The sequence below is a fragment of the Rhinoderma darwinii genome, chromosome 2 (genome assembly GCF_050947455.1).
Source record: "Rhinoderma darwinii isolate aRhiDar2 chromosome 2, aRhiDar2.hap1, whole genome shotgun sequence".
NCBI lineage: Eukaryota > Metazoa > Chordata > Amphibia > Anura > Rhinodermatidae > Rhinoderma > Rhinoderma darwinii.
Window position 1 is genome coordinate 128,069,490 of NC_134688.1, and position 26,528 is coordinate 128,096,017.

General features: G+C 39.8%; 1 protein-coding gene across 1 annotated transcript in view; it reads right to left on the bottom strand.

The window, feature by feature from the left end:
* Positions 1 to 1,040: 1,040 nt before the first annotated feature.
* The window catches only part of TNFSF11 (TNF superfamily member 11), a 44,805-nt gene continuing 19,317 nt past the window's right edge, over positions 1,041 to 26,528 (bottom strand). Inside the window, exons 2-5 of the mRNA XM_075850244.1 lie at positions 9,774 to 9,932; positions 6,537 to 6,582; positions 6,369 to 6,455; positions 1,041 to 1,742 (exon numbers count right to left, since the gene is read on the bottom strand). Coding sequence (XP_075706359.1) covers positions 1,315 to 1,742; positions 6,369 to 6,455; positions 6,537 to 6,582; positions 9,774 to 9,932 — 720 coding nt within the window. The 3' untranslated portion in view covers positions 1,041 to 1,314. The remainder of the gene's footprint in view (positions 1,743 to 6,368; positions 6,456 to 6,536; positions 6,583 to 9,773; positions 9,933 to 26,528) is intronic.

Here is a 26,528-nt window from a genome sequence, read left to right on the forward strand (position 1 = left end):
GACAAAGTGTATTGTGACTATTATTAAATACTGATTTTATGGTTCTAATGGACATTTTCTTTTAGGACTCATGGTTGCAAATGTACAACACAAAGCAAAATACAGCTACATAAATCATTTTAGTATATCTGTAGTATGGGATCCAAGGGTGTACTGTGTACGTACCATAGAGGCAGCTCAAGCGGCTGCAATGGAAACCCTGGTGAGAAGGGGCACTTTTCAGGTGGTGAAAAGCGACACAGGGATGTGGTCTCCACAGAAGATGCAATAAATACAAGGAAGTGGAAATGTACTAGAGTCATGAAAATTGGATGGGGGCACTAGGACCTTCTGGTCAATGGTGGTTAAAAGTGCAGTGGTGTCAAGGAGCCCATTAAAAGGGACCTAATTTTTATGTTTGCTATGGAGTTCCCCAACATCTATGTAAGCCACTGATCATCAAGTGTATACCAAATAACACATGTACTTATAGAGTACATGTAAATAAACAATCCTGGCTTATTTTATTGATGTCTTCAAAAAATTCTAGTATACGCATGCATAAGATAGGAATGGTATTTTTTCTGGCATACAGTTTCAGTGAGGACATTTTGATCTAGTTCTTGTTTCTGTTTCAGGTAACTTTACAAAAATTACATAAATTGAACTCTTTACTTTTATGTATTGTTAACCTATGCTACTACATCACCACTAACCCATTTTAACACCAGTCTAAAAGATTATGTTGTTGTTGTTATTATTATTATGGTCCATGAAAAGCTATAGTAAGTCACAGTGTGCGAAACTTGGTGAAGACACAGACATTCAAAATAGTATTACCAAGTAATATATGTATTGAAAACCCTCGATTAGACCATCTCATGCCTTTCATGGTGATGTGTATTCATTCCTGGTACTCATTATATAGATTCATACAAAGAGTCAATGAATAAAATAAAATTACATAAGTTATATTAGTAGACATTACATGATGAATTCAGCAACACAGACTTTTCTGAATAAACATTGTGTACACCTAGCAAAGAAAAATTAAATAGCTAATAAAGATAAATCTCATGCCAGCATGAAAACAATTTCTCCAAATAAATGTCCAAAGATTGGCCCTCAGAATGACTATACGAAGTACTGCTTGTTCTCTACTAGTGGATACATAAATTAGGCACTGTATGAAATACACTTCAGTAATAACCAAACCCATTTTAGAAACAAGGGTTTACAGTACCTGGATACCAAAAATGGCAAATGCTGTGGGCAAATACTTTGGGATTAGCCATTTTGTGAGTTTTGCACCAGCAAATAAGAAATTTAAAAAAATTACAGGTGAATATCAAGGACCTTGAAGGCTCCAAAATAGGTTGCTTCCTGAGAGGGGTCCAATAATGCGGCATTTGAAGCCCTTATAAATATTTCCTCTCCAGCAAGTAATTTGAAAAGGCCTCCTTGGTAAACCGAGTAGAAGTTGTACACTGTATCGTCAGACCACACTTTGGTGCTTCCACCCTTCAGTAAGTTTTCAGGAGGTCGTCCACTCTTATTCGATTTACAGACATATAGCATGAGCTGCAAAGTGTCTTGGGTGATCTTCCGTGTCGCTTTGTGGTTTCTAAAGCAAATATTAGCATACACAAAATAATATCCATCTTGTAGAACTTTTAATGTTCCATTGTTGTAGCTCATATTTTGTATATTTCCCCATCCTTCTTTATGATTCCAGGATCTTAAATGCACTATGGCATTGTCACCTAAAATAAATCAATGCGAGTGGGTCATACCAGTGGTCTTAAATCACCATAACAAGAGCCAGCAGTTACAAAAGTTATACAATTTCGGGTTGAGTAAAAAGTAGGGTAAACTGTTCCAGTATGGACTTTTTGTGATTGATAGGATTCGATTTAGATATATATATATATATATATATATATATATATATATATATAAAATACCATCATTGGCAGACCATCTTTCTTAGCAGCATATTTTTAGTTTTGCTATTTTAATCTTCAACATGCTTCACTTGAGCTACTCTTTTTGGCAGGCAGTGGTGTTCAGAACTGATAATATTGTGGCTGCCAGTATAGGCAGGAAACAAAGGAGATGAGCTAAAAAGGATGCTCACGTACTTGAAAATGCCCATTTAGTAAACCTGTCATTGTCAAATAGCTGGTGACAACACTAAACTAATCGTTAGAATGTCTGTTCTTAAAAGGCTTTTCTCTAAAAACAACACCTCATATTTTTGAATGTGTATATATAAATACAATATCGACACATAGTGTACACTGAAGAATATGTTAGCAATGATCTTGGTTACTTCATTGAGTTATATTCCACTTAGGTGACAGCTCAAATGAACCTTATATATTATACTGTGTGTCCAGAGATCTGAAATAACACTGTTCAGGATGTGTGTCTAAGGCTGGGATCACACATAATTTTTTGCGGGAGGAAAATCTGCCTCAAAATTCCTTTTGGAATTTTGAGGCAGATTTTGCTCTGCCTGCACTTCGATTTTCGCAGAGTTTTTCACCTGTGGCCATTGAGCGCTGCGGGCAAAAAACGCTGCGAAATACGCTTTCTCTGCCTCCCATTGAGGGCAATGGGAGGTCAGAGGCGTAAACCCCCTAGATAGGGCATGTCCCTTCTTTTTCCCACGAGACGGTTTTTCCACTCGCGGGAAAAAAAGCCTCCCATTGAAATCAATGGGAGGCATTTTCGGACGTTTTTTGGCACGTTTTCCGACGCGGTTAAAAGCTAGTCAAAAAACTAGTCAAAAAAATCTGTGTGAACTCCCCCTAAGGGTGCACAATAAAACTGTTACATCTGATTGCTTAAAATAACCTGTCTACTCTTTTCATGCAGTTACATCCTAGGTTATATTAAATTCTGTTAAACCTAAATGGGACGAAAATTAAAAACAAGGAATGCTCAGTGAGTTTTTCGAATTGTTATTAAAAACGAAAACACTTAATGGGAACCATTTGGACACCATCATCAGACTGTATTTCAAACTCTACAAGCGAAGACTAAATAAAACACGTCTCTGCGCAATGAGAGGGATGAGATGAGACAGTTCTCTCATTGTAATGGAGTGCTAAGAGAGGAAGGGGTTAGGACTATTATGTGTGACCATGTGACAGAGCAATAAGCCCTATCATCGTTAATGTGGTTTCTAGTAATATACAGTAATCATAGGAATCAGTGGCGTAACTACTGCTGTAGCAGCCATAGCGGCTGCTACGGGGCCCGCAGCATGAGGGGGCCCGTGCCACCCGCCGGCATGGACCCCCCCCCATGGCCGGAGGCTCTGCTAGGAACCGCTATGGCTGCTACAGCGTGACGCCACTGAAGAGGTTGTTCCTACAAAAGACATTCAACCCCTATTCACAGGATAGGATATACATGTGGGATTGATGGGACGCCCAGCGATAAGGAGAACAGGGGACCGAAAGTCCCCCGAAGTTCTCCATTACAAACCTCGGACTTCCGGGGTCTGTCGGCAGCTCCATATAAAATGAATTGTGCACCGCACGCACTTGTGCGCATACGTGACCAGCGCTCCTTTCATTTTTATTGAACTGTGCAGACCCCGGAAGTTTGAGGTTTCTCATGGAGAACTTCGGGGGACTTTCCGTCCACCGTTCTCCTTATCGCTGCCAGCGATCACACATGTATCTCCTATCCTTTTCGTAGGACACACTATAGGCCGTTTTTTTGGGGGGGTTGGGGCTGTATGGCGTTATCTACAGAGGGGGCTGTATGGCGTTATCTACAGGGGGTTTGGGGCTGTATGGCGGTAACAACAGGGGGGATGTATGACATTATCTACAGGGGGCTGTATGGCGTTATCTACAGGGGGGGCTGTATGGCGTTATCTACAGGGGAGCTGTGTATGGAGCTATCTATAGGGGGTGCTGTGTGGTGGAATCTATAGGGAGGCACTATCTACAAGGGGGGGTTGTGTGATACCCAAGGGAAGGGGGGGCCCCAGTCAAAAGTTTGCTATGGGGCCCAGTCTTTCCTAGTTACGACCCTGATAGCAATTATAGCTCTCAGACACTGAGGGCAGAAGCATGAAGGACTGCACTAACATGAGAAGGACTGCACATATTTACTGTCCTTTGGAACTCAGGTGCAGTTTTTATCTTTTTCTGTTAGTACACTTTAACCGGTTCAGGACCTGACTATTTTGAGTCTTCAGGACCAGACACCGTTTAGCCATTTTTAGCACTCGTTAGTTAAACGGCTATAACTTTTTTATTTGTAGGGCTAGCGACGTGGTCTTTGCGATATTTTTTTCGTAGACAATGCAGGCTTCTTTTTTTTTTTTTTATAACTTTTATACACATACTTTTTGCTATTTTAGAATTTCTAAGCTTATAGTTTGAAAATAATAGTAAAAAAAAATGTTTTTTTATTTTTCAGCTAATTTTTTCTGGTAATATTATAGTTTTACCCTAAAATAGACCTTTTATTTGTGATCGTCATTGTCTACCGTGAATGTTGATATATTACTTGTCTATTTTTAGGGTAAATGGGTCAGCGCTAAATGGGTATTTTAGGTGTATTTATTATTTCGTTTTGTTGCACTTTATATTACTTTTATTTTCTTATTATTATGGCCTGTCCCTCAAAGGTTAGAAAAAACATTTGGGGGACTTTTTCTTTTATACCTTATTTTTTACATTGTAATTGGGGCTGCCTCTATTCTAGACACAGCTCTCTTTGAGCGCTATGTACAAGTGATCAGAGAAGATAGAAGCAGTGAAAGCTGCTACTATCTTCTTTTCAGGGTCCCCGGCAATCACTGACTGCTGGGCACCCAACATTCAGCTGCCCGATCGCTCGGGCAGCCAGCTAAAACCCACGCCATATATATATGCTATGATGCGGGTTTTAAAGACCTTGACTGCCGGCCGTTTATATACAGCCAACGGTCGGGAACCAGTTAATCCAGGAGAACCCCATTAAAAAAATATGTGAAGGGCCCAGGATAAAAAGTTATGGAATGGTCATATTCCATTGTTAAATTTATTTTCCCTTTTAATGAACTTAAACATGCAGATTTATGCAGAAATAACCCTAACTGATGTTACTCCTAAAAGTACTGATAAAAATCCAAGCATTAAAAAAACATTTATATAAGAACACCATGTTGAAAAATGCATTTGCTCAGTGATTAGACAAGTGGTTGAGTGGTCAGTATTTACTTAGGACAGGCAGACTGGAAGCCAGCAAAAAATTATATATTTAAAGAAGAATATAAAAAGCTCCAAACAATTTTTTTGGCAAGATGCGCTATGGTTTAGTTAAAATCATGTAATAATTTTAGCCAAGTTATGGTCAGTATATTACTATGTGCACTCACAGACCTTATGTTTGGGTGGTCAAATACGATTGCTCAAGTGACAAAATGCCAGATTTTGGGACGAGCCTTCCAAACGAAAATGAATAGACGGTTAGTAGAAATAAATGTGCACAAAGGACTAAGTCACGGATAATGATTTCCCATTGTCCATACACCCAAAATAGCTTGAGAAAGGCTCCTTTGAGAGCTGAAATGTTGCGTTAGTTGAATAAATAGAACGTTCACACTGAGTGCTGCTTACATATTTTTTTTCAGTTCTACATTTTGTGACTTCGGATCAGGTCTCTGAGGAGTGCGCACCAACATGCTGCTGTTTTGTGTTACCACAGAGCTTCCATTTCTTGCCATTTGTCTCGCTCTGTACTACATGGACAAGCTGTAAATGGTACACCCAATGGGAAGCAGAAGAAATGTAGCAATGGGAGAGAGTGCCCTGTGAACATACTGATGTAATCATGCTTAGAATTTGAGATAGGGGACAAAGAGATCGAGGCATTACATATGACGTTTCTACACCTCTATGTCTACAATGAACATGTTATATGTACATGTTATAGGGGAACCACTTAACTTAATTGTAGGTGGAAAGCTCTTTTGTCAGACAATTATATGCAATATGTACCACCAATATTCTGTAGAGAACTATTGAAAAGTTTTTGGGCAATCTAAAAATACAGCTATGGACAGGGGCGTAGCTATAGGGGGTGAAGAGGTAGCAGTCGCACCCGGGCCCTGGAACCTGAGGGGGTCCAAAAGCCCCTCAGTCACATAACACGACACCAGTATTATTGTTCTTATAAATTAGATATGTTAGGTGAGGACCCTATTATAGATTTTGCAATGGGGCCCAGGAGCTTTAAGTTACACCTCTATCAATGGAACTATGAAAATAAGGCTTGTTGGTAAAAGTCAATCTATAATAATAATTTGAAAGGAAGCTCAAAGACAATAGTTCTGTTATGCTATTTTGTAGAACCAGACAATGTGATATATTGCATCTTACCTGAAGTACTGTTACCTAATGTAAGATGTGCGGTTGGCCATGTCTTGTAGTTATGGCTCCTTGACAAGACTGAATCCTGTATTATATCTAAAAATAAAATCGAAATTCAGTCATGTCAGACTCTAACAAGGGCGTACAATAGCGACATGTAACTGGGCAACAACTTACCATTCCCTATATGAAGCTGCTTTTGTGAAATGAGTCCTTGTACTGCCTGTAATGTTGAAGACACAACGTGTTATGGAAGGGCCAAATATAAAAAGCTTGCTCTTCAGGGTCATATATTATAACTAGGGTTGAGATTCAGGGTGACACTATGTAACATTAGCAGTACAGCATTAACCCTTGCATTAAAAAACGAATTCCACACTGAAATAAACAAAAAATGTACATACAACGAATATGGATTGTCTTGACTTTTTTTTCTGCTTTGTTTTCTATGGATAATAAATGATTGTAGCTTGAAAGATTTTAGCTCCATCTTTAGAACTACTTTGTGAAAAATATTAGGGAGCTATTAATAAAAGCTATTGGCTGAAAGTGCATTTCCATTGACCCGAACAAGAAACATTCCGGGTATGCGGCATGGGGTCTGACAACATTTCTACAGTTTCTTCTATCTTTTTCCCTCAAGTTGTGATATACTGCTGTATACTCCATTGACTGGTATACACCGCTGTGAAAGTCTAAGGCTATGTTCACACGGAGTATTTTGGGGGAGGAATATCTGACTCAAAATTCCGTTTGGAACTTTGAGGCAGATATTCCTCTCCCTGCACGCCGATTTTCGCGGCAATTATCGCGCCGTTTTTCGCCCGCGGCCATTGAGCGCCGCGGGCATAAAACAGCGAGAAATACGCTTTCTCCTGCCTCCCATTGAAGTCAATGGGAGGTCGGAGGCGGAAGCGCCCGAAGATAGGGCATGTCGCTTCTTTTTCCCGCGAGGCAGTTTTACTGCTCGCGGGAAAAAGACGCCGACGCCTCCCATTGAAATCAACGGGAGGCGTTCTCGGGCCGTTTCTGCCGAGTTTTGCGACGCGGTTTCCGCGTCAAAAAACTCGGCAAAATACCCTGTGTGAACATAGCCTAAAATCCCAGCACAGTGTAGATTCCTCTCTCAATAATATCTTCACTGAGCTACATTGTCCAGCAAGTATATCTTCTCAGCTCACTGGGTAACTATGAATGTCTGTGTATTATGTAATGTGCGTTTTCAATGTTTGAATGTATGTCATTTGTATATATTTAACTCTTTATCAGCTGACATTATACATTTTCTGCAACCTGTGGCTCTTAGAAATCTGAAAATCTGCAACCATTTAGGAACTACAAGTCTTAGGCCTCATTCACACGACAGGGTTTCCCGGCCGGGTGCCGGCCGTTCATAAATCGGCCGGCACCCGACTGCATTAGGAATAATAGACCCCTAATGGAGCTATTCACACGACCGATTTTTTGACGGCCGGGAAAACCGGCCGTCAAAAAATAGGACATGCTCTATTTTCGGCTGGATACCCGGCCGCCCGGCTCCCATAGAAGTCTATGGGGCCGGGTAATACACGTCCATCACCGGAATGTGTCCCGAGTGATGGCCGGGTTTTCCGTCGCTTACGCTCTATCTCCTCCTCCTCACAGCGCAGAGTGCATGTGAGGAGGAGGAGTTTATGCCATTCGGACGAATGGCTGTACACGGTGTGGCAGGGCCGGGGTGTACAGCAGGTGGAAGGGAGCGCTGGGCTAGCTCCCTTCCCCTGCTTGTTTTAAAAGCGCCCTGGCCCGGCGACACCTTCCATGGCGCCGGTAGCAGCTGCTGCTGCTGCGGCTGGGGTAGCGACGCCACTATAGCAGAGCAGGGAGGTATCTCCCCGCTCTGCTATGTGCTAGCTACATTTTAGCTCCCTGAAGGAGCAGAATCCCTGTGTGTTCGGGGAGTCCGCTCCTGGACAGAGCGCTTGCTTTCTCTGTCCATATCTGGGCAGTGACATCAGGGGAAACTCCTGAAGCGGAATCCCCGAACACATGGGGATTCCCCTTCAGGAGTTGCCGCTGATGTCACTGTTCAGATCTGCCCGGCCCGGAACGGATGCAAAAATAATGCAAACCGGCCGGGAAAAATGGCCGATTTTACCAGCCGATACTCGGGCTCGGGCGGGACCCGGTCGTGTGAATCCCGCCTTAGCATTCAGATTGTATTGCATGCTGGGACTTGTAGATTCAGAACAGCTAGAAGATCACAGGTTGTAAACCACTGATGTTAATGTATAAAAGCTTATGCTTCAAATTTACGGCATCTTCCACGGGTTAGTTCACAGCAAAAGAAAATTAAAATGTGGCAGATCTTACCTCCAATTAGCAGGGACTATATGTAACTTGCTGAGCTCTGCAGCTATAATTATAGATTCATTGCCAGGGTGATCTGGGATAGAGGGAGGGAGGAGCCAGTAGTAATTACATGGCTCTGGTGATTTGGTGACAGAAATATTAGCCCCATATATGCCAATATGGCCGACAATTTCAAAACCACAAAAAAGGCCATACTTACTAAGTGGGTGGGTGAAAACCTGTTCCCAGCAGAACGCAGACAGGTCAAAATATGCTTCAGAAGGAGGGTGCATTTAATAGTGATAGCCACTCCCACTAGTCTTGGGGGGAGTGGCGAACTAAGTGCTCACAAGTGTGTGATAAATGAGTGTCAGTGTTAGTGTAGTGCTAGGGTGTGAATGTATGGTAAAAAAGAAATGTGTATGTATGAAAGTGTCAGAACTGTGTGATAATGTAATAATAAATAAATGTGTGATGAATGGGGGTCAGTGCTGTGAATAGTACACGGGGTGTCGGTACTATGTGTAATACGTGGAGGGATAATGTGCTGGTCGTCAGGCATAGCATATCTTGCCGCATCACAGCCTATTTGTAACGCCGCTAGTGTTAGCTAAGGCGGGCTGCTCTGCATGCCAAACCAAACACCAGCACATCATGCCCTCCCAGCATATAAGACCTGGCCGCGTCCTGAAAAAAAGTATACATAGTAAACATATCCATGAAACATGGGGTATTAGTTGTTATTTTGGCCAAAATACGCAAAGCTCGCTACCCAACGTCAAGGGTCCCCAGTGCCTTGCGAGTCCCTAACTAGAACTTGACCCTTGACGCTATTATACAGGGAAAACATAAGATTGCCATTTACACAGTATGAATGCAAGCAGCTCAGTATCTTTGGAGCAAAAGGTATTGCTGCTTTCATTAACAATGTATAACGCATTCGAAAAAGATGTTAATGTTTCCAGCAAAGTAGCTTAGCAACAAATGTGACAGACAGGGAATGAGCATGGGAAAAAAGCAATTTTAAAACTCTTCTATGCAGGAAGTGGAATCTTGAAGCGTATTTAACATTTACTTCAGTACCTTTTCTACTGCTCCATTAAATGCCAGCTGTATATATTCACATTCATTTCCTTCCGCTATATCATCACCAAATGTCTTCATAGTGAGTGAAGCTTCTTTCAGCTTCAGAATAGTCCTCCAACACTGAAGCTCTTTCTTAGTCATCCAATTTGGTTCCACCTTTTAAAACAATGGTTGAAATATTAAAATTAGGAATCACTTTACATGTAAGACTGGGGTCACACAGTTTTTTGCAGGAGGAAATTCTGCCTCAAAATTCTGTTTGGAAGTTTGAGGCAGATTTTCCTCTGCCTGCACGATGATTTTCCCCCGTGGCCATTGATCGCCACAGGCATAGAACGCCGCAAAGTACGCTTTCTCTGCCTCCCATTGATGTCAATGGGAGGTCAGAGGCGTAATCGTGCAAAGATAGGGCATGTCCCCCGCCTCCCATTGAAATCAATGGGAGGCATTTTCGGCTGTTTTTTGGCGAGTTTTGCGGAGCGGTTTCTGCACCAAAAAACTCTGTGTGAACCCAGCCTAAGATACCTTGGCTTTATGGCATCAGTGGAAGCTGTAGAAAAAACAGAGAGTGCCCTATTCCGTAATACATTTTACAAATAATTTAAACAATTATCTAGAAATCATTGTTAACTGAAAAAACATGGTAATATCAAAATAAAATAAAATGGAACAAGCTTGGTTGGATCATAATTATGAGAATATTTCCCATTTAAATGTATATATATATATATATATATATATATATATATATATATATATATATAGTGTTTGCCACATAGATTACTTGAGGTTAGGTTCTCTTGTTCCAAAATCCCACTGTAAAACCTCACTTATAATTACCAGGGCTTGCCTTTACCACAGCTCAGTGATCTGATATGACACTATGAATTCTTGTGGCGTTATAAGAAGCGTCACGTTTACAGTAGAAAATCACATTAAAATCAATACAAAACTTCAGTGCTTCATAATCAGAGCAGAATATTTATATACTTAGTAATTAAATAAGGAAACAACTTTTCCAAAAAATGCTGTATATTCCCTAAAAAAAAAAAGAAGAAAACTTTTCACTATTGTGAATGAACTTTCCATATTTTCTTTTGTTCTTTTGATTGCGCTATTAATATTCACATAAACCATAAATTATCCAAATTAAAAAAGGCTTCACTTTTTGTTAAAGTGGAACTACCAGCTCTCATGACATGTCTATTTTAGTAATTACTTGTATTCCCCATGAAGTAACAATTCTGTAACATATTGTCTTAGAACTCTGAGTTGTGCCATTCTGGTTACTCCTCCTAGAAATTTATGAATAAAATGAAAACTGGGTGTTACCATTCCTCTTGTCAAAGGGGCATGTCTCTACAGACTGCTACTATCAGCACTGATTGAACATTGTTAGGCACACGACAGTATTTTTCATCCATCTGTAAATACTGTCCGTATATACCGAACCGAGGTCATCCATAAATTATCAAGGAAGGGTGTCCGTAAATACGGTCCGTAGTGCATCCGTATTTACGGATCCACAAAAAAACAGGGAGGAAGCTAGGGTAATCCCCTGGCGTCGCATAGCAATGCCTCCGTAATTACGTTGCATAGCAATGCCTCCGTAATTACGGAAGCGCCCATAGGCATCTATGGGGAGTCCGTGCCGTGTTCTATCATTTCTACTGCACGGACACCGTAAAAATATGGAAAGGTGTCCGTAGCCCATAGAAACGAATTGGTCCGTAATTTACGGTCCGGAATTACGAATGAAAAAAACGGTCGTGTGCACAGAGTCTTAGTCCCCCCCCCCCCCAACTGATAACACACAGTTGGTAATTTATTTATACATTTTTAGGGGCAATAATAGAGGAATGGCACAACAGAGTTCTAAGAAAAAAATGCTCCAGCATTGTTATTTCATGGGGAACACAATTATTTACTAAAATAGACATGTCAGGAGAAGTAACAGGTCCTCTTCAACTTGACATATATATGCCGGACCTCCCTTAGTTTCATCAAACAACCATGTGTTTGATCATTGTTAGGGTTCTTAGAACTACAACGCTGCACAAAGTGAAGCAGCGCTGCACTTTCCTGTCTTCTGACTCTCTCCCCAATGCCGACTCTCTCCCCAATTGCAAGCTTTCTGGCCGGGGACTACTGTCTTGAGAAAGCCCTTGACATCACTGTCCATATATGAGATGCCGTTATACACCTCCCCTGTAGATCGCACCACACCCTCTTTAGATAGCACGACCCCTCCTGTAGATAGCGCCACCCCCTAAAGTTAGTGCCACCTCCCTGTAGAGCGGTTAAAAAAAAAAACAGTCAGACAGCCGGGAAATAGATGATGGTGATCCAGGCTGACGGAGAGAAGACGACTAATTGTTAAAGAGCTGTAACAGTGTATATATATATATATATATATATATATATATACACATACATACATACATATATATATATATATATATATATATATATATATATATATATATAAAAGTGTTGTTGTTTTTTCCCAAAAAAATTACAAATTTTTAGTGATTTGTCTGCGGATAATAAAAATTTTAAAACATGGAATTCAACTTATCTAGAAAATGAGAGTCTCATAAGTCTTGTAAAAAAAAACAAAATAAAAAAATCGGTATTTAAAGCGGTTGCAAAGATATTATCGTTTAAAGAAGTGCATATCAGAAATAGAAAATTTGACCTAGACAGAAGGTGCATCAATGACCCTTGGTCATGAAAGGGTTAAAGAAGACCCTTCCCCTCTCCTGACATGTCTGTTTGAGTAAATAAATGTATTCCTCATTAAATAATTCTGGAGCATTTTTTTTTTAGAACTATTTCCTTCTATAAATTCATGAATAAATTGACAACTGGGTGTTGTCAGTGGGAGGTGTGTCCATACACAAACTGCCAATGTCCAATCAGTGCTGACAGAGTAATGCTGTGTAGGGACACACCCCTATGACAAGGGGAATGGTAGCACCCACCTGTCAATTTATTCTTACATTTCCATGAGGAATAAGGGCACATTCAGACATGGCGGAATTGTGGTTGAATTCCGCTGCGGACAGTTCGCAGTGGAATTATGCAGCAACCGTGTTTTACATTTGTTTCTATAGTTTTAGGAAACTTAGTTCAGACGTTGCAGAAAATAACGGTGTGGAAATTAACCTGCGGTGCAGATTTTTCCCTCCGCAGCATGCTCATTCCATTGCGGAGAAGAAGCGAAACTTCACTGCGGATATCAGCCTTTGCAATGCAAAAACTGAAATCTGTGGCAAGTCCGCTGTGATATCTGCAACGTCTGAATTACCTGTCAAATATGCAAATGTTGGTGCAGATTCGTTGTGTAATTGCCCCGAATCTGCACCAACATTTGCAGTGGAAAAATTCCGCCACGTCTGAACATGCCCTTACAGATCAACAGCACAACAAAGAGTTTTAACAAAAGGTGCTTCAGAATTGTTATTTCATGGGGAATATTCCTAAAACATAAATGTCAAGTGAGGTAACAGGTCCTCTTTAAACATGGGTACATTAAGCAGGTTTTACACGGCTTGTATTTATCACCTATTAACAAGCGCCGATGACAATACAGCTTGTCAATCGGCACTCATTTGCTCCATTCAAAAGGAGTAATGATCGGAAGTGTGTGGACAAATGATCGCTACTATGATTATTCATCCCCCTTACATTTGCATCTTATCGGCAGCACATCCCCAGCTTACACAGGAAGATGTGCTGCCGACTAGAGACCATTTTATGGCCGCATAAAAGACCTGATCAGTTGATAAATGAGCGTTTATTCATTCATCGGCGGATCACTGCCCTGTTTACACAGGGCTATGATCAGGAACAAGCTTTCATACGTGTTAGGGCTTATTTACACGAACGTGTAATACGTCCGTGCAATGCGCGTGATTTTCACGCACCTTGCACTGACCTATGTTAGCCTATGGGTGATTCGCCGAGCGTGATTTGCGCAACAGCAGTCAAAACTATGATTGAAAACAGAAAAGCACCACGTGCTTTTCTGTTTACAAACAGTGTCATAATGATGGCGGCTGCGCGAAAATCAAGCAGCCGCGCATCATACGGGAATGACACAAGGAGCTGTTAAGTGCCTTTTGCGCCCGCAACACGCCGCGTTTTTTGCGGGCGCAAAACGCACACGCTCGTGTAAATCCGCCCTTACAGTTCACGCAATCATTGGCCCGTGTAAAATAACTTCTGTCTAACTAATAGGTCTGGTTCCCCTGAATAATTTCAGTTTTTCTGATGAGAAAATCACTAGTAAACATACCATCAACAAAACCTTTATAGAGCCTACTTGCAAATAACTAATAGCGAGAATTATAGTAATGAGAACGATAATATTTTAACTCATCAACAAAGTTGTAAAGTTGTGCATGTGTGTTGGCGGTAGAACACCTTGATTGAATGATGCCCCTTGATTGAATGATTTGTAGTGATGTGTTTATATATATATATATATATATATATATATATATATATATATATATATATAGATCACATAAACACAACAAAAAGTTGAACAGCACATTCCAACTAAATGATACAAAATGTATGCAGGTGCAAGAACACCTGTGACTGCAGAAATACAGCAGACAAAAATTTTTAATCAGTTCAATGCTGGATCCTACCATCTCCAGGTATATATGTAGGCTTAGTCCCAGTTCTGGGTGTATGTGCAGCGTAGGTTCCCACCTTACAGAGGTCGCCTTGTCGTGGCAGGTGGGCTAACACTTTTTGATCAAAATGTGCACTAAGAACCTCCCTATTTGTAAGTAGATTTAGCTTTAGTGCATATTTATTTATATTTAGTGGTTTAGGTGGCATTAGTGTTGCAGGGTGCTGTCGCCATTTTTTGTCTGCTGTATTTCTGCAGTCACAGGTGTTCTTGCACCTGCATACATTTTGTATCATTTAGTTGGAATGTGCTGTTCAACTTTTTGTTGTGTTTATGTGATCCATATATGTGGGGTTAGTGACTGCCTCCACTTGTTGTTCTTGCACTCCTCCCATTCTGCCCTGGGGGATTTTAATCAGTTCAATGCTGGATCCTACCATCTCCAGGTATATATGTAGGCTTAGTCCCAGTTCTGGGTGTATGTGCAGCGTAGGTTCCCACCTTACAGAGGTCGCCTTGTCGTGGCAGGTGGGCTAACACTTTTTGATCAAAATGTGCACTAAGAACCTCCCTATTTGTAAGTAGATTTAGCTTTAGTGCATATTTATTTATATTTAGTGGTTTAGGTGGCATTAGTGTTGCAGGGTGCTGTCGCCATTTTTTGTCTGCTATATATATATATAAATAAAATATATAATCACTACAAATTTTATAAATCGCCCAGCCCTAATATATATAAAATCCAGATATAGATGAACACAGCATTCCAACACACCTATACACCGCGTTCCAAATTATTATGCAAATGTTATTATCTGCTGATTTTCCTAAATAGCCGATGCAAATGACAGTCAGTATAATCTTCAAGCCATCAACCGTTGGAGTATAATGCAAATTTTATTGAACAAATCTCCTAATGATAAGTTTTTTTTTTAGAAGTAAAAAACTCAAAATGCACTGTTTCACATTATTATGCACAACAGAGATCAAAACATTTTAAAGGTTGTAAAGAGAACTAAAATGGTAATTTGTTGAATTTGCAGTATCAGGAGGTCATATTTACAGAAATAAAAAAAAACTTAGCAGGCCAAGTTACATGTTAACATAGGACCCCTTCTTTGATATCACCTTCACAATTCTTGCATCCATTGAATTTGTGAGTATTTGGACAGTTTCCGCTTGAATATCTTTGCAGGATGTCAGAATAGCCTCCCAGAGCTTCTGTTTTGATGTGAACTGCCTCCCACCCTCATAGATATTTTGCTTGAGGATGCTCCAAAGGTTCTCAATAGGGTTGAGGTCAGGGGAACATGGGGGCCACACCATGAGTTTCTCTCCTTTTATGCCCATAGCAGCCAATCACACAGAGGTATTCTTTGCAGCAAGAAATGGTGCATTGTCATGCATGAAGATAATTTTGCTATGGAAGGCACGGTTCGTCTTTTTGTACCACCGAAGAAAGTGGTCAGTCATAAACTCTACATACTTTGCAGTGGTCATTTTCACACCGTCAGGGACCCTAAAGGGACCTACCAGCTCTCTCCCCATGATTCCAGCCCAAAACATGACTCCGCCACCTCCTTGCTGACGTCGCAGCCTTGTTGGGACATGGTGGCCATTCACCAACCATCCACTACTCCATCCATCTGGACCATCCAGGGTTGCACGGCACTCATCAGTAAACAACACGGTTTGAAAATTAGTCTTCATGTATTTCTGAGCCCACTGCAACCGTTTCTGCTTGTGAGCATTGTTTAGGGGTGGCCAAATAATAGCTTTATGCACACTTGCAAACCTCTGGAGGATCCTACACCTTGAGGATCGCAGGACTCCAGAGGCACTAGCGGCTTCAAATACCTGTTTGCTGCTTTGCAATGGCATTTTAGCAGCTGCTCTCCTAATAATATTCATTTGTCTGGCAGAAACCTTGATCATTATGCCTTTATCTGAATTAACCCGTCTGTGCTCTGAATGAGCCATAAATCTTTTCACAGTACGATGATCACGCTTAAGTTTTCTTGAAATATCCAATGTTTTCATACCTTGTCCAAGGTATTGCACTATTTCACGCTTTTCGGCAGCAGAGAGATCCCTTTTCTTTCCCATATTGCTTGAAACTTGTGCCCTGCTTAATAATGTGGAACGTCCTTCTTAAGTAGTTTTCCTTTGATTGGGCACACCTGGCAAACTAATTATCACAGGTGTCTGAGATTGATTACAATATTCCAAAGAGGCCTAAGACATAATACCATCCATGATTTTAATTGAAAAATGAATAATTAAATGTTTATGACACTTAAATCCAATGTGCATAATAATTTGGAACACTGTGTATATTAGGCCGCGTGCTCATTACCAGAGGATGAATCCGTTCCCCAACTTGAATATAAAACGACCATAGAACGAAGTAACGGCACCAGGACTTCAGAGAAGATTAAATACTATGGATTCATTCACCTCAAGTGAGCGACGCTTCGGTTCGTCCCAGAACCTTTCTCAAGCTAGCTGGAGAACCAAAACGTCGCTCACTTGAGGTGAATAAATCCACCGTGTTTCATCTTCTCTGAAGTCCTGGTGCCGTTACTTCATTCTACTGTATAGTCGTTTTATATTCAAGTTGGAGAACGGATTCATTCTCTGGTAATGAGCACATGGCCTAATATATAGTGGTGTTGGAATGCTGTGTTCATCTATATCTGGATTGTGTATATATATATATATATATATATATATATATATATATATATATATATTAGGGCTGGGCGATCAATCAAATTCGATCAACTCACCCTCAAGGACTCACGATTCTGTTTTTTAATAGAATTGTTGAATCGATTCTTTAGTGGCGCCGTCGCGCCGTGCTGCAGGAGAAAGCTTCGTCCCGCCACCTTGTCACTGCCTGGTCTGCCCCGTTCTCTGCTTCCCCATGGAACTGATGTTCTGTACTGAACAAGATGATAGCGTACAGAACAACAGTTCCTCGGGGAAGCAGAGACTCCTCTTTCATAGCGATAGCGCCCCACTCTAAATAGCACCCCCCCCCCATGCCGATCGCACCACCCCCTTGCAGATCACACCACCACCCCACTTGTAGATTGCACCACCACCCCCCCTTGTAGATCGCACCACCTTCCCAATGGCAGATCGCAAACCCCCCCCCCCTTGCAGATCGCACCACAGTAGCTGTCGTCGGCAACCTCTGGCTGGGGAGTCAGCTCCTAGTAGCAGTTACAGTGGCGATATCTATAAGGAAGAAGCGGGGCTGTGATCTGCAAGGGTGTGTTGCACTATCTAGATGGGCAATGTGAAACTATATTGGGGATGGCACTGTCTCTATATGTGGGGGGGTGGCACTATGTGGGCACTGTCAATATATATGTGGGCACTGTGGCACTATATGTGGGCACTGGCACAGTCATATGTAGGCACTGCGGCACAGTCACTATATGTGGGCACTACGGCACAGTCACTATATGTGAGCACTGCGGCACAGTCACTATATGTGAGCACTGTGGCACAGCCACGATATGTGGACACAGGCACTATATGTGGGCACAGGCACAATATGTGGACACAGGCAATATATGTGGCACTAGCACTATATGTGGTCGCAGGCACTATATGTGGGCACTGACTATATGGGCACTGTGGCACTGAATATTTGGATACTGTGGCACTGTCACTATATGTGGGCACTATGTCACTATGTGGGCACTATCTACATGGGCACTGTTTTCAGGGGATTAATTAAAAAAAAAACCTGCCAAATGAAATCCATACTTATTTATTTATTTTATTAATGGCCATGAAAAACAGAATATAAATGGATGAGAATTTGGAGTCACTGATGCAAAATGCATTTTTTTTTTTTTACTGTTGTGCGACTGTTGCCTAAATGTCTATGATTCCACGAGTCCCGTTCACACGTACCGTGATCGGGCTGGGAAGTCCGGCGGATACACGGACCGTTTTCACAGTCTAATCACGGTCTTGTGAATCCGGCCTTAATGTCATTTATTAAAACCCTATGGTGGGGCCGGTACCGCACAGGGTCCTGCTCACACTCTTCAGGCACTATAATGTCATCTCGCCCCAGAGTGGAAAAAAAAAAAGAAAAATCGAGATTCAAATCTAAAATTGCCCAAACTGTTGAAAAAAAAAAATCTAGATTTTGTTTCTTGGCAAAATCGCCTAGCCCTAATATATATATATATATATATATATATATATATATATATATATACACACACATTTATTAGGACAACCGCCATTTTACTTTGAAGTGCTGCCTTTTCCTACCATACATATATATATATATATATATATATATATATGTGTATATATATATATTTATTTTGGAACAAGAGAACCTAACCTCAAGTAATCTATGTGGCAAACACTATATATATATATATATATATATATATATATATACACACACAACCGCTCAAAAGTTTGGGGTCACCCAAACAATTTTGTGTTTTCCATGAAAACTCACGCTTATATTTATCAAACGAGTTTCAAAATGACTAGAAAATATAGTCAAGACATTGACAAGGTTACAAATAATGATTTTTTATTTGAAATAATAGTTTTATCCTTCAAACTTTGCTTTCGTCAAAGAATGCTCCATTTGCAGCAATTACAGCATAGCAGACCTTTGGCATTCTAGCTGTTAATTTGCTGAGGTAAGTGGGAGAAATTTCACCCCCATGCTTCCAGAAGGCCCTCCCACGAGTTGGATTGGCTTGATGGGCACTTCTTGCGTACCATACGGTCAAGCTGCTCCCACAACAGCTCTATGGGGTTGAGATCTGGTGACTGCGCTGGCCACTCCATTTCTGATAGAATACCAGCTGCCTGCTTCTTCCCTAAATAGTTCTTGCATAATTTGGAGGTGTGCTTTGGGTCATTGTCCTGTTGTAGGATGAAATTGGCTCCAATCAAGCGCTGTCCACAGGGTATGGAATGGCGTTGCAAAGTGGAGTGATAGCCTTCCTTATTCAAAATCCCTTTTACCTCGTACAAATCTCCCACTTTACCAGCACCAAAGCAACCCCAGACCATCACATTACCTCCACCATTCTTGACACATGGCGTCAGACACTCTTCCAGCATCTTTTCAGTTGTTCTGCGTCTCACAAATGTTCTTCTGTGTGATCCAAACACCTCGAACTTCGATTCGTCTGTCCATAACACTTTTTTCCAATCTTCCTCTGTCCAATGTCTGTGTGCTTTTGCCCATATTAATCTTTTCCTTTTATTAGCCAGTCTCAGATATGGCTTTTTCTTTGCCACTCTGGCCTGAAGGCCAGCATCCCGGAGTCGCCTCTTCACTGTAGACGTTGACACTGGCGTTTTGCGGGTACTATTTAATGAAGCTGCCAGTTGAGGACCTGTGAGGCGTCTATTTCTCAAACTAGAGACTCTAATGTACTTGTCTTGTTGCTCAGTTGTGCAGCGGGGCCTCCCACTTCTCTTTCTACTCTGGTTAGAGCCTGTGTGTGCTGTCCTCTGAAGGGAGTAGTGCACACCGTTGTAGGAAATCTTCAGTTTCTTGGCAATTTCTCGCATGGAATAGCCTTCATTTCTAAGGAAAAGAATAGACTGTCGAGTTTCACATGAAAGCTCTCTTTTTCTAGCCATTTTGAGAGTTTAATCAAACCCACAAATGTAATGCTCCAGATTCTCAACTAGCTCAAAGAAAGGTCAGTTTTATAGCTCCTCTAAACAGCAAAACTGTTTACAGTGGTGCTAACATAATTGCACAAGGGTTTTCAAATCATCCATTAGCCTTCTAACACAGCTAGCAAACGCAATGTACCATTAGAACACTGGAGTGATGGTTGCTGGAAATGGGCCTCTATACACCTATGTAGATATTGCATTAAAAACCAGACGTTTGCAGCTAGTATAGTCATTTAGCACATTAACAATGTATAGAGTGTATTCCTGATTAATTTAATGTTATCTTCATTGAAAAAAACTGTGCTTTTCTTTCAAAAATAAGGGAATGTCTAAGTGACCCTAAACATTTGAACGGTAGTGTGTATATATATATATATATATATATATACACACACACACAAATTCCAGCAGCACCGGCAGCGTGTGGGTGCAAGCTCTGTGGGACAGAACAAGTCCCAGATAAACAGGAATCGAAAAATGAGCAGCAACTCCAATAGTTTAGGTGAAAAAAGTGGGTACTTTATTGCCCGTGCAACGCTTCAGTGGACGGAGCTGAAACGTTGCACGGGCAATAAAGTACCCACTTTTTTCACCTAAACTATTGGAGTTGCTGCTCATTTTTCGATTCCTATATATATATATATATATATATATATATATATATATAATCACCTTTTGGGAATCATTTAGCTTAGTGTCTAGTATAGAACCACTACTTTATTCAATTAGTAGCTAGCATTAAAACTAATGAGGGACACAGCATTCATACACTTGAGGATGAGTGTATATCATACTGCTTTCCAACTGAGAAAATGCAGGGAAAACAACAGTAATGCTAATATTAGTTGCCGCATCAAATAGGATTGAATATATATTGTGGAATCGTGGAGATCTGGACCAAAAATGAAAAATTAATAAATTTTATTGTATGAGCGATATTGTCCAATACACTTAAGGTAAAAAGGGGGATAAAAAAAGAGAAAAAAACGGCGCTCCTCTAAGGTGATATCGTTCTGGTATTTGTAAGATAATGAGCAACTTAATGAATGGAGCTCACCTTGGTGAGTTGTGCAATGTCGCCAGCACAACTTAACTTTGTAGCTTGTACACGCTTGTTCACACTGTGCTTGCCTCTGGAGCCATAACCGCATGGGGTGAATTCGTATCAGGAACTCCTCTCCTTGCGGTTTTGAAGTAATGCAGATTAGGAAGAAAAAGCTGCTCCTCTGAACGGGCGCTCAGGTGTGGTTTGTACTGGTATCTTCACAAAATCGTCAGGGTATATTTTCAACGATTTTATTATTAAAAAAGAACAATATAAAATTCGATTGCTGCAACGCGTTTCAACCACGCACTGTGGTCTTCATCAGGCACATAAATTTGGTTACAATACATCATCTTATATACTTGTATCATATGCTTCACTTCCAGGTTAAACTGGCAAGGTGAAGGTTCATCATGGGCGTTTCAGCACAGGTGTGTGTATGTTTTTTCCTCAGACTGATTTTCTCTTAATTGCTATTTCTCCTCTTTTCTACCTTTTAACCAACTATTTTCTGCCAAATGGTAGATATTCTTAGCTTTAGTATAGAAGAATATTAATTCTTTGTATATACACATATATATATATATATACACATACACACATATATACATATATACATATATATATACATATACACACATATATGTCTATATGCAGGTGACCGTATATTTCAAAAAAATCATCATCGTCCGCATATTCTCGCCGCTGACAGACAGTGTTAGTACTCTTAGTAAATTAACTTCGAAGAGGGCATTATAAATAAAAAAGAAAAATCATTTTTAATGACAGCAAATCCGGAAACACCTTTTTTTTACCATCTACCTAAAATTCATAAAAATCAAACGAATCCTCCAGGTAGACCAATAATATCTGGTATCAATTCCCTGACAAGTCAGCTTTCACATTATATAGATTTACATTTGCAAAATCTAGTGAAAAAATTACCATCGTATCTGAAAGACTCTACGAGTCTGATCAGAGAATTACAAGGATACAGCTGGAATGAAAATTACGTATTGATAACATTGGATGTGACTTCCTTATATTCGAATATTGATCATACCCTTGGATTAAAGGCCATAAAAATTTTTTTAGAACATGGAGGTATACTTCCGAAAAAACAAAATGATTTTCTATTAGAAGGATTACATTTTATTCTCACCCACAATATTTTTAAACATAATTCTAAATTATATAAACAGATAAGGGGCACAGCTATGGGGACACGAGTTGCCCCTAGCTATGCCAACCTATTCATGGGGCATTTTGAATCAACACATATAGAGAATGCTCATATATATCGGAATAAAATTGTCTATTATAAAAGGTATATTGACGATCTTTTTTTAATCTGGTCTGGTACTAGGGAGGAAGCGAACAGCTTCATAAATATTTTAAATAAGAATACGTGGGGAATACAATTTACACAAAATATATCAAAGGAAAAAATTATATTTTTAGATTTAGAAATCAGTCATTCTGATAATACATTTTTAACAAAAACACATTTTAAAGACACAGATAAAAATAGTTTTTTAAATTTTAAAAGTGCACACTATAAAAAATGGATAACAAATATCCCACACAGTCAGTATAGGAGAATAAGAAAAAATTGCTCCTCAGTTAATGGATACAAAGAACAATCCAAAATCCTCAAAGCAAAGTTTGAGGAGAAAAAATATCCTCAAGATCTCCTTAAACATGCGTATCAAAAAAATTTAGATACATCTCAAGAAGCATGCCTTGTAGAAAAAGTACATATAGCACATAACAAAGATGTTTTAAAGAAAAGACATTCAAACAATTTTATTACAACATTTAATAAAGATCATAATGTTATTAGAAGTGCATTGCAAAAACATTGGAATATACTTTTAAACGATCCGATTTTAAATAAAATTATCCCTATAAAACCAGGGATAACATTCCGTCGGGGGAGAACTATTAAAAATATATTAGCACCTAGTAGGTTGAAAACGAATATCCCCACCTCTACCAAAGATCATTATTATAAACCAGCAGGGATCCATAAATGTGGGAAAAGAAACTGTTTGTGTTGTTTTAATATTAACAAAGGAAAAACTCAAGTTACATCAAACGTAACACAAGAAATATTTGAAATTGATACTTATATGAACTGTGAAACTGATTATGTAATTTATATGATTGAATGTGAGTGCGGATTGCAATATATTGGAAGAACAACCCAAACACTAAGAAAGAGATTAAATGGTCACCGCTTTAATGCAAAAAACGGTTTTCTCAAACATAGCTTATCAAGGCATTTATTATATAACCATTCATCTGATTTTTCTAAAATAAAAATTTCTCCAATCGAACAAGTAAATGTTAAAACACACAACAGAATCTCTACCCTGAATAAAAGGGAGTCCTTCTGGATATTTAAATTTGGGACCTTGAGCCCAAACGGACTCAATGAAAAAAATCGATCAAGTGTAGTTTGAACGATCTATTAAAATACAATGACATCTGTATTCAAAATGATAGGATAAGATTGAGTGTGATACACCTACAAAGAATAAATAATAATGGGAATATTTCTCTTTTTAAAATCAAATATATATATATATAAAAAACAGGAGCGTCTGGCTCCCGACAATTAGATTCAAACGAACAGCAATGAAACTAGAAGCATTTTTTACCAGTAACACAATTATCTTAGTTAGAATAAAGGATAGCATCAAAACTATCAAAAAGAATAAACACAATTATCAAAGAAACTAAGAGTACTAACACTGTCTGTCAGCGGCGAGAATATGCGGACGATGATGATTTTTTTGAAATATACGGTCACCTGCATATAGACATATATGTGTGTATATGTATATATATATATATGTATATATGTGTGTATGTGTATATATATATATATATATGTATATACAAAGAATTAATATTCTTCTATACTAAAGCTAAGAATATCTACCATTTGGCAGAAAATAGTTGGTTAAAAGGTAGAAAAGAGGAGAAATAGCAATTAAGAGAAAATCAGTCTGAGGAAAAAACATACACACACCTGTGCTGAAACGCCCATGATGAACCTTCACCTTGCCAGTTTAACCTGGAAGTGAAGCATATGATACAAGTATATAAGATGATGTATTGTAACCAAATTTATGTGCCTGATGAAGACCACAGTGCGTGGTTGAAACGCGTTGCAGCAATCGAATTTTATATTGTTCTTTTTTAATAATAAAATCGTTGAAAATATACCCTGACGATTTTGTGAAGATACCAGTACAAACCACACCTGAGCGCCCGTTCAGAGGAGCAGCTTTTTCTTCCTAATCTGCATTGTCCAATACACATAATATGCCTTAATAGTCACAGGAGTAATAAATGAATATGTTCTTGTAATACACGTTAGACAAAGGTTTACTAAAACAGAGGCCAATTATTTTTATTTAAACTATATATAATTATAGGCAAAGGAAACATAATTTTAAAGATCTTTAAAAGGCAAAGCTTCTCTACCACTTCCTCTTCTTGAACTCGAAAGGAAACCAGCCAAGAGATGCAAAGCTGCCAACCCACCATGGGAACCTGGTTTCGCCTGTGAGAGCTTCCACACAACATAATATCCTGTAAGATCTGATCACAGCTTCTCTTTCAGTTGTACATGTGAACACAACTACTACCGGTGCGGCAATGCGGCCGCCTTTTAGAAGCACGTTTGCGATAATAATGCCACATTTCTAAAAATAATGTACAATTATTACCACCCAAATGAACAGGAGACCTGTTTTAAATGATCAAGGAACTGATCTTGAATGATGGAAAGTAAACTATGATCGCCACATGATTATAATATTTTCTTAATGATCTATTCATATAGGTGGAGATTTAGGAGGACTGGTGTTTCCGACGCACACCTCTTAATACATTTGGTGCATCTTGGGCTGTGCTAAAAGTCAGAAAATGAAATGGTGTGAGCAGGCGTAAATTTGCTCCGCTTGTTATGCCATTTTCTGGCTTTAAACTTAATACATTTGTTGGATTGCTGTTGGCCACGTTCCTCCCACGAAACCCCACCTACATAATTTGCAAACTTTCTATGACAAAATACTGGCCCAAATCAATTGATAAATTCCCCCATAGTTTCCATATTTCCTTTACCAGAAGTAATCACGGAGGCAGTAATCATTTTATTTTCCATATGGTGTATACGTTCCAATTGAGAGAATGAGTGGGACATGAAAACTATACCAAGGTTAAAGGGGTTGTCTCAGTAAGATAACCCCTTTCGGTCTGGTGATCAACTATTTGCTGAATGTCGCAAAACATTTCTCCTGCATGAATGGCAGTCTATGTATTACATGGAAGGGCCGGTTAGTGGTTCTACACTCTGGTCCAGACAGGGGGTACTGTAGCAGCAGACATTTCGATATCCATAGGCCTCAACAGTGCATTTGGACAACCTCTTTAATTTGCACCTTTTTACTACATTGGTAGTCTAAAAAAGAAAAATAAGGCACATCATGGTGCTGATTTCCCATGCAAGTGGGGAGTATATATAATTAGGGGTGAATGGAATTATGCTCAGCTTTTGGGGTTGTGTTATCGCAGGCACTACCCTTGTCGGAGCATGTCGTTTTAAACATAGTGGTCCACAGCTCCTGCACCGTCCTTGTGCCGGACAAGTGGCTAACACTGCCGAAAATGAACTGGATAAAGTAGGGATAAAAACAAGAACAAGGTTTTGTGGGCGCTGCTGGAAAAGACTAGATTGGAGTCCAGTCTGGTCCTTTACAGCAGCGCCTGCAAAGCCTTGTTTTTTTTATTTTAACCCTACTGTGTATAGTTTTATTATAAAGTGCCCACTCCTTTAAATTAATCAAATATAGGTCTCTTTTGACGGAAAACCTTTGCCTATCTTTACTCTGACTTGCCAGCAAAAACAGTGTGTGTTCAAAAATGGCCTGTTCACATCAGAGTTGCCCTTCCGTTGAGGGGTTCCGTCTGAGGTTTCCGTCAGGTTAACCCCTCAACGGAAAGGCAAACGGAAACCTTAGCTTTAATTTCCCTCACCATTGATCTCAATGGTGATGGAAACGTTGTTAATGGTTTCCGTTGGTCACCATTGTGACAGGGTTCTGTTGTTTTGACAGAACCGACTGCACTATTGATTCCGTCAAAACAACAGAACCCTGTCACAACGGTGACCAACGGAAATCATTAACGTTTCCGTCACCATTGAGATCAATGGTGAGGGAAACGGAAGCTAAGGTTTCCGTTTGCCTTTCCGTTGAGGGGTTAACCTGACGGAAACCTCAGACGGAACCCCTCAACAGAAGGGCAAAGGTGATGTGAATAGGCCCTCCATAAATCTACGAATTTTGAATCTAAAGAG